The sequence below is a fragment of the Nerophis lumbriciformis genome, linkage group LG20, assembly GCF_033978685.3.
Source record: "Nerophis lumbriciformis linkage group LG20, RoL_Nlum_v2.1, whole genome shotgun sequence".
Taxonomy (NCBI): Eukaryota; Metazoa; Chordata; class Actinopteri; order Syngnathiformes; family Syngnathidae; genus Nerophis; species Nerophis lumbriciformis.
The window spans coordinates 25,130,001-25,140,276 of NC_084567.2; the positions used below are offsets into that span (position 1 = coordinate 25,130,001).

General features: G+C 39.3%; 1 protein-coding gene across 5 annotated transcripts in view; it reads left to right on the top strand.

The window, feature by feature from the left end:
- pam (peptidylglycine alpha-amidating monooxygenase) overlaps nucleotides 1–9,713 on the top strand; it is a 109,886-nt gene extending 100,173 nt beyond the window's left edge. For all 5 annotated transcript variants that reach the window (XM_061980635.1, XM_061980633.1, XM_061980636.1 and 2 more), the window contains 2 exons: nucleotides 1,436–1,498; nucleotides 6,778–9,713. In XM_061980635.1, coding sequence (XP_061836619.1) covers nucleotides 1,436–1,498; nucleotides 6,778–6,956 — 242 coding nt within the window. In that variant the 3' untranslated portion in view covers nucleotides 6,957–9,713. The remainder of the gene's footprint in view (nucleotides 1–1,435; nucleotides 1,499–6,777) is intronic.
- The last annotated feature ends 563 nt before the right edge of the window (nucleotides 9,714–10,276 follow it).

Below are 10,276 nucleotides of genomic sequence, written 5' to 3' on the forward strand. Positions count from 1 at the left end.
ACATGATTCGCACACAGAGGTATATTTGACACGATGTAAACCGAAAAGGTCGCAAATAGAGCCGTTAAAATCGAGGTTCCACTGTATACAGTTGCACTTTAACCCCCATTGTAAATAATATTTATTTTCAAAATGTACAAATCTATATAGACAAAAATCATACAACACAGTGACGTTTTTGATCAAAGATAAGTTGAATTATATTAAAAGTTTTATTTAGTTGATTTTAAGTAATAAACTACCAAACTACTGCAAATATATTTCATCACTATTTATTTATTACTACTGGAGATGTCCGATAATGGCTTTTGTGCCGATATCCGATATTCCGATATTGTCCAACTCTTAATGACCGATTCCGATATCAACCGATACCGATATATACAGTCGTGGAATTAACACATTATTATGCCTAATTTTGTTGCGATGCCCCGCTGGATGCATTAAACAATGTAACAAGGTTTTCCAAAATAAATCAACTCAAGTTATGGAAAAAAATGCCAACATGGCACTGCCATATTTATTATTGACGTCACAAAGTGCATTCTTTTTTTTAACATGCCTCAAAACAGCAGCTTGGAATTTGGGACATGCTCTCCCTGAGAGAGCATGAGGAGGTTGAGGTGGGCGGGGTTGGGAGGTGAGGGGGTAGAGGGTAGCGGGGGGTGTATATTGTAGCGTCCCGGAAGAGTTAGTGCTGCAAGGGGTTCTGGGTATTAGTTCTGTTGTGTTACGGTGTGGATGTTCTCCTGGAATGTGTTTGTCATTCTTGTTTGGTGTGGGTTCACAGTGTGGTGCATATTTGTAACAGTGTTAAAGTTGTTTATACGGGCATCCTCAGTGTGACCTGTATGGCTGTTGACCAAGTATGCTTGCATTCACTTGTGTGTGTGAAAAGCCGTAGATATTATGTGATTGGGCCGGCACGCAAAAGGCGGTGCCTTTAAAGCACGCTCCCAATATTGTTGTCTGGGTGGAAATCGGGAGAAATTCGGGAGAATGGTTGCCCCGGGAGATTTTCGGGAGGGGCACTGAAATTCGGGAGTCTCCCGGGAAATCGGGAGGGTTGGCAAGTATGACTGGGAGACGCAACTGCTCTGTACTTCTCCCTACGTCCGTGTACCACTCCGTAAAGCGGCGTTTTAAAAAGTCATGAATTTTACTTTTTGAAATCTATACCGATTATTTCCGATATTACATTTTAAAGCATTTATCGGCCGATAATATCGGACATCTCTAATTACTACTGCAAATATATGACAATATTCCACACATATTTACAAAATGACAGATTTGTATACAGTGTACATACTGTATGTATATGTATGTTAGTAATACCTATACATATTATATAGAGCATGGAGACACCTCACTACAAGCTCTTGTATGAGGGCTTTTCTTGATCTCAAATATGTTGACTCTTGTCCACTTGCAGACCGACATGAGGACATGAAGATGGAACCCAGCGCTGCTGGAGGGATCTTTGAAAAAATCAGAGGTAATGTATTTTTTAATATTTTATTTATGTTGTCTAGGCCTTTTGAGGGAATTCATCACCCCTTGCATAAAGATGTGAAGCATTTTGGACTGTTCAACTGGACTTGCAAAATATGCATGTTATGAAATGCTTACCATAATTTCCAGACGACAAGCCACTCCTTTTTTTACTCACAATTGAACCCTGTGCTATACAATGTTGTCCAAATTAGACTTTTCATATCAGACACATGAAATTGTTCACATTTAATGAAACACACTCACACAACCATTTAGCCATTCAGGTGAGCAATGCAGGCATGTGCTATTTCAAATAAGGAAAAGGCTAAAGTGGCTCTATAGTGATCGTACAATGTAGGTAAATTATATTTCAAAAATGCTAACAAGCCAACAGTTAGCATGCTAGTGTTTTAGCAAGCTATCACAAACTGCCAAAATGCTAAGGCTGATCTATAATTGTTATCATGAAATTTCGCAAAAAGATGAGGTTCTGGATCCTCATTTGTTCCAAGGTAGCCATCACCGTCATCTCTCACAAAGTCTCACACAGAACGCTCTCTCGATGCTGTTTTTGTTGACGGAGGTGGCATTCATTGCTACGCGCTCTGTCAAACCAGGAAAGAAGTTCCAGTAATGCTTAAAATTATCAAAAATGATGGAAACATTACATGTTATCTTGAATGTGCTTGTTACTACGTTCCATATATACTTACATTATGTAAAACGTTTTTTATTGGCAGGTTAGGTCAATCCCTATCACCTGTTTTGGTAGCCACCTCTAGCTAGCAGTTTTTCACTATTTAGAATGCATTAAAGAAAAAGACAGATGTGCGTTCTTTTTTCGCTTTTGAATGTTGGACAAAATGTAAAATAAAAGTGCAGTTTCCCCTTAAAGCTGTTTACACAAAACCTTTAATCAGTTTTTGTTTTAACCGAACCATTTATAACGAGGCACGTACCGAACCGTAAAAATAGTGTATAGAGATGTCCGATAATATCGGACTGCCGATATTATCGGCCGATAAATGCTTTAAAATGTAATATCGGAAATTATCGGTATCTGTTTCAAAAAGTACAATTTATGACTTGTTAAAACGCCGCTGTACACGGACGTAGGGAGAAGTAAAGAGCGCCAATAAACCTTGAAGGCACTGCCTTTGCGTGCCAGCCCAATCACATAATATCTACGGCTTTTCACACACACAAGTGAATGCCAGCATACTTGGTCAACAGCCTTACAGGTCACACTGAGGGTGACCGTATAAACAACTTTAACACTGTTACAAATGTGCGCCACACTGTGAACCCACACCAAACAAGAATGACAAACACATTTTGGGAGAACATCCGCACCGTAACACAACATAAACACAACAGAACAAATACCCAGAACCCCTTGCAGCACCAACTCTTCCGGAACGCTACAATATACACCCCCCCCCCCCCAACCCCGCCCACCTCAACTTCCTCATGCTCTCTCAGGGAGAGCATGTCCCAAATTCCAAGCTGCTGTTTTGAGGCATGTTAAAAAAAATCATGCACTTTGTGACTTCAATAATAAATATGGCAGTGCCATGTTGGCATTTTCTTCCATAACTTGAGTTGATTTATTTTGGAAAACCTTGTTACATTGTTTAATGCATCCAGCGGGGCATCACAACAAAATTAGGCATAATAATGTGTTAATTCCACGACTGTATATATCGGTATCGGTTGATATCGGAATCGGTAATTAAGAGTTGGACAATATCGGAATATCGGATATCGGCAAAAAAGCCCTTATCGGACATGTCTAATAGTGTACCATTATCCCTAGATGTTACTCAATGTTTTTGCTAAATGTGTTGTACTTTATTATAGGGCTGGGCGATATATGGAGTTTGTAAGTTATATCGATATATTTTTAAACAAGATATTAATTAAGAAAATATCGTAATATCGATATCATTTATTTCACGTTAAAATTACCAAACGCCGCTTATTTGTTGTGTTCCTTGTTCTCCCCCACTTCTCACTCCCTCTCATGGACTACTAAACCCCTCCCCTTCCTCCTTCCAAGATGTGCTTGTACATATAAGAACATCCATGATTGGTTGTTTACTACAATGAGTCACGATTGGTTGAGATTAAGGCAATACATTAGGTACGGGCCAATCAGAGGCAAGATAGTGCGGGTCATGGAACCAGGAAGGGAAATCACAACAGACATCCCAAATGACGACGAGGGAGTCGTAGAAGAGAAGAGGGAATATTCAAGCGGGCGATTTATATATTAAAAAACTTGTGGAAGATGGCAGAGGGATTCTCTTCTTTAGATTTTTCTTTAAACGTTGTAGACGGCGTCTAGGAAACCCACAATGCGTCTACTAGGCCACATTTGGACACCTCAGGAACATTGCTAAACTCCGCACCTCACTCACTCTCTCTGATGCCGAGAGGCTCGTCAACGCCTTTGTCTCCTCCAGGCTAGACTACTGCAACGCACTTCTTGTCGAACATCCAGAAGCTGCAATACATACAGAATAGTGCTGCTAGGATCCTGATGAGAGTGCGGAAATATGACCATATCACGCCAATTCTCAAATCCCTTCACTGGCTTCCTGTTCCACTCAGGATTGAATACAAAGTCTCCCTACTAACCCACCAGTGCCTCCATGGAAATGCCCCCCTCTACCTCAAAGAACTACTCACCCCCAAATCCTCCACACGACACCTCCGCTCCGGACAGGCTAACCTCCTCCAACTTCTGAGGACAAAGCTACAAACAATGGGAGACCTGGCTTTCTGCTCCGCCGCTCCCAGTCTGTAGAACGCTCTCCCTGACCACCTGAGGGCACCACAGACTGTGGATGCTTTTAAAAAAGGCTTAAAAACCCTTCTTTTAAAAAAAAAAAAAAAAGGCTTTTTTTTTTTTTTTTTTTTTAGATATATGAATACTAGTTCTAGCTATTAGGCTGTTCTAGTTTCTATTTTTTTTGTTTTTTTTGTTGTCTTTTTATTTTTATTTTTTTAATACACTGGAGCACTTTGAGGTTGTTTACTCAATGTAAAGTGGTTTTTTACAAAAAAAATCAATTATTATTATTATTATTATTATTATTATTAATAAATGTATCCGTCTGGATAAAACATTAATTTCAGTTGTTTACCATGTAATCCCAAACCAAAACTGTTCACGAGAAATGCTGCCAAAAATGTATGCCGAAGTGAGGAAGATCATAGCCGCACAATTAAGTCAAGTCACTTACTTGGAGCGGACCAGAACCGTACATGTGTGACAGTCCATTACATCGTCGACTGGGAATTAAAAAGTGCCTGCCTGCAAATGTATTTTTTATCTGAGTTTGATACATATTGTATTATTTGCACAGCTATGTTATTTATTTAAGGTAGAAATAATATTTTTCTATTTTATTTATGTTATGTAATTCTGTGCTACTTAAACAGTTTATTTTCTGTGCTGTTAATCCCCATCTTGACTAACTGGGTTAATAAAAGTGCCACTGACTGTTTACAGTACAGTTGTCATTCACTGTAATTTCAGTGAATCTCGCTCAAAAATGAAAATCTTTATATGTATACTTTCACCAGTGTCAGGCTTGAACGAAGGAAGGGACTCAGATGCAGAGATGGGATTCTAAATAAAGCTTTTATTTTGAAAACTCTTAAAACCTCCAGAGCAGAGTATATTCAATTACTATGAGTCACAAAAACAGACAGCGAAAAAAAGTTCCAAAAAGGCAAAAACCGAAAATCACTCCAAAAGGAGGAAATACGAAAAGAAAGAAGAACTATAATTAGCACCGTATCTGCTATAAAAACTTTAACAAAAAACGCTCCAACATGAGGAAGAAAATAATGACTATAAAAATGACTACTCTAATCTTATTTTAATAAATGTAAACAAAAAACCACTCAAAAACTTTGAGGAAGGAAGATCATTAGGAAAAAATCATAACTCACCACTGCGGTTGAAAAAAGGCTAGATAACAAAAGTCGCTCTGAGGGAGGAAAAAAAGTTAACTCAAAATTACAGTGTGGGAATTTCTGGATACAAGGACGTAGACGTGGGACGAGGGAAGGCATGGACATGAACATGAACATGGATGCTAGACAGGCACGAAAGCTCGAGACAATCTGGCACAGAACAAGGGGAGGCATGGGTTTATAAAGAACATGAGGGTAATGGGAAACAGGTGGAAACAATCAAGGGTCAGGGATGACGTCAGACTGGTGACACAAGAGGAAGGACCCGTGTTCTGAAACAAGAGGAGTTGCTTTTCAAAATAAAACATGCAAATCACAAGACAGAAAAAACCAAGACAAGACTTCCCTCAACCAGAAAATATATCGAGATATATATCAATTTTAAGTAAAACATGTATCGAGATATACTTTTTCGTCCATATCGCCCAGCCCTACTTTATTTTTTCTAGGGATGTCCGATAACATCAGACTGCCGATATTATCGGCCGATAAATGCTTTAAAATGTAATATCGGAAATTATCGGTATCGGTTTCAAAAAGTACAATTTATGACTTTTTGAAAGGCTGCTGTACGGAGTGGTACACGGACGTAGGGAGAAGTACAGAGCGCCAATAAACCTTAAAGGCACTGCCTTTGCGTGCCAGCCCAATCACATAATATCCACGGCTTTTCACACACAAGTGAATGCAAATGCATACTTAGCCATACAGGTCACACTGAGGGTGGCCGCATAAACAACTTTAACACTGTTACAAATATGCGCCACACTGTGAATCCACACCAAACAAGAATGACAAACACATTTCGGGAGAACATCCGCACCGTAACACAACATAAACACAACAGAACAAATACCCAGAACCCCTTGCGGCACTAACTCTTCCGAGACGCTACAATATACACCCCCCGCTACCCCCGCCCACCTCAACCTCCTCATGTCCCAAATTCCAAGCTGCTGTTTTGAGGCACGTTAAAAAAAATAACGCACTTTGTGACTTCAATATTAAATATGGCAGTGCCATGTTGGCATTTTTTTCCCATAACTTGAGTTGATTTATTTTGGAAAACCTTGTTACATTGTTTAATGCATCCAGCGGGGCATCACAAAAAAATTAGGCATAATAATGTATTAATTCCACGACTGTATATGTCGGTATCGGTTGATATCGGAATCGGTAATTAAGATTTGGACAATATCGGAATATCGGCAAAAAAGCCATTATCGGACATCTCTAATTATTAATTTTGATTCAACATTTGGTCAACATATTATTCTTTGCCCCTCCACTCAGGCAAGGCAGTTGGCAGCCTGAACCTGGGGAACTTCTTTGCCTCTCACAAGGGTTACAGTCGTCAGCGCTTTGACCAGCTGAGCACTGAAGAAAGTGACCAGGACAGGAACGAACAGGAGAGCAGCGAGTCAGAGAACGAGGAATACTCCGCTGTGCCACCGCTGCCTCGGTCCTCTTAATGGAGCCGATCAGCAGCTGCTTACGTTGCCAGGGTGTTTGTCATTTATCATTGTGTTACTGTTGTGTTAGCTGCCAATCTTATTGTTGGTATATTTAAGAATCAACTCTATTGTACATAAAATGCGTTTGCTGTTATTAAGTCCATTTATTTAACCGTGGATTCATTTGCCCATGGTCTTATTAATATGACCTGATCTCTCAAGTTGAAAAAGATGAATGTTTACGGACGCATTGTTTGTTGATTTAAGATTTCTTTTTTTTGTCATTTTCGATTTCTCAATTCATAGGTGGTAAAAATTCTTATCTGACACTTGAAGGGCAATTTTGATGGGCAGTGGAATTTGTTCATACAAACATGTTTTATGGTCGTTATGTCATAGCAGTTTTATCTTCATTGGACAAGATATCGTTTAGGAAGCCTCTCAGCTCAATTTTTTTTTTTTTTTTTTTTTATCAAACTTTTTTTCTGCTTAGTTGCCTCGACATTTTCTTGCATCGTCTAGTAACATTTTATTTGACACTTAAGTTAAAAGTGTTTTATTGAGATTTGGACTCAGAATTTCAGGGATATTGTGAAGGATGGATGAATATTTTGAGCAGCCCTAATGTAAGTGCATTTTTCCATGTAGCAAAATGACACACACAATGATATCACTTCTGCATCCATCTTTGGTCCATGTATCACTCACTCATGTTACTCCTATTCACACTAAAATTGCTATTATGTGCCTTTGTATAGTTTTTTGTTTGTTTTGTTGTTGCCTTTTTTTCATCATTTGCCATTAAAATTGTAGTCTGAGGGAAAATTGCTGCTAATATTGCTTGTACTTTACTGAATTTTTTTTTCTTCACCCTCAGTGGAAAACTACATATAAGTCATATTTTGGTATCGGGAAATGTAAATGTTGAATTTAATTAATTGTACTGCCAAGTTTCAGCCAGTATATTAAAGGGGAACATTATCACAATTTCAGAAGGGTTAAAACCAGTAAAAATCAGTTCCCAGTGGCTTATTTTATTTTTCGAAGTTTTTTTCAAACTTTTACCCATCACGCAATATCCCTAAAAAAAGCTTCAAAGTGCCGGATTTTAACCATCGTTATATACACCCGTCCATTTTCCTGTGACGTCACACAGTGATGCCAATACAAACAAACATGGCGGAAATAACAGCAAGGTATAGCGACATTAGCTCGGATTCAGACTCGGATTTCAGCGGCTTAACACTGTCTGATAAGATAATTACTAACAACTATGAACTAGGTTTACAGCATATGAAATACATTTGGCAACAACATGCACTTTGAGAGTGCAGACAGCCCATTTCAGGCGCGCTAAGAACATATATTTTTCCACGATTTCAGCACTCAGGTTAACCATACCTAAATACTCGAATGATTGAAAAAAATTAATGTTTTTAAGCTAAATTATTGGTAAACACAGTTTATGTATAATAATTTACGTAAAACCGCGAGTAATGAGTAAAGTTTTCATCAATTAATATATTCTGTAGACATACCCTCATCCGCTCTCTTTTCCTGAAAGCTGATCTGTCCAGTTTTGGAGTTGATGTTGTCAGCAGGCCAGGGAAGCTAGGGTCGATATTCTTCTCTTGATCATCTTCGGTGGCATAAGGGACGGTGTGAGCCAAGACATCCAGGGGGTTTAGCTCGCTCGTCTGCGGGAACAAACTGCCGGCATTGCTTGCCGTGCTACCGAGGTCCTTTGTCCCTGAATTGCTCACACACTCCGGCAGGCAGATTCAATGGGGGTCTGGCGGCAGATTTCTTTGACTTTATCGTTGGAAATGCATCTGCTTCGAGTGTCGCAGGATATCCACACATTCTTGCCATCTCTGTCGTAGCATAGCTTTCGTCGGTAAAGTGTGCGGAACAAACGACTGACCATTTCGTCGGCTTTCCCCACGCCCTCGTATTTTGAACAAATTTCGTCCAATTTCTTGCCACTTTGGCATCTTTGGGCCACTGGTGCAACTTGAATCCGTCCCTGTTCGTGTTGTTACACCCTCCGACAACACACCGACGAAAGTGAGAAAATGGCGGATTGCTTCTCCGAGAGCGAATAATAGAAAGGCGTTTAATTCGCCAAAATTCACCCATTTAGAGTTCGGAAATCGGTTAAAAAAATATATGGTCTTTTTTCTGCAACATCAAGGTATATATTGATGCTTACATAGGTCTGGTGATAATGTTCCCCTTTAAGGAATACGATGTGTCCTCTGCTCCAATACTGCTTTGGTATTCATTTAGGTTTTACATATATAAAGACAAATCTATATTTCTGAACTGATCTTGGATATTATACAATTAATACATATGTTGTTTTTATAACAACACAATAATATGTACATTGAGAGACATACTGTGCCATGTGCAATTCATTAAGAATGAATGGAAAATGTAATACAACTTATCAGAATAATCTAAGAATGTTGAAATAGTTACTAAAACACAAAGCACAGGTATGAAGTTCAATATACATGGAAAAGAAGAAGGTGGTTTCCAAAGTGTTCACTCTTTCATTTCCCGGTCTCATATTCCGTCCATGCTTCTCAAAAACATTTGTGTCATTTGCTTCATTTGTCACAGGAATGGAAAATGTACAAAGAGCATGCCATAGAAATAGAAATGTTGCATTAACGCGTGGACTGATATTTGTCGTACAAACACTGGTTTTGCTGCAAAGGTACTATTTTAGTAACGATGTTATTTGTGTAATAAAGTGTCTGCAAATCATCCTGGTGTCCTGGAGGTGTTTGTGGCATCAATTTTAACAAATGATTGCTCCTCATCTGGGAGGTAAATCAGCTTCTAGAACAGGTCTGGGCAATTATTTTGACTCGGGGGGGGGGGGGATTTAGAGAAAAAATGTGTCTGGGGGCCGGTATATCTGATCTTTAAGAACACTAATACAAAACCTCACAATAATGTCTGATTAAATCATACTTGCCAACCCTGCCGGATTTTCCGGGAGACTCCCGAAATTCAGCGCCTCTCCCGAAAACCTCCCGGGACAAATTTTCTCCCGAAAATCTCCCGAAATTCAGGCGGACCTGAGTGACGTGTTAACAGCCTGTTCTCACGTCCGCTTTCCCACAATGTAAACAGCCTGCCTGCCCAATGACGTTATAACTGTAGAATGATGGAGGGCGAGTTCTTGGTTTCTTATGTGGGTTTATTGTTAGGCAGTTTCATTAACGTCCTCCCAGCGCGGTAACAACACACAACAACAGCGTCTACCGTAAAGCAGTTTGTCTGCCGTAAACAGCAATGTTGTGACACTTTTAAACAGGACAATA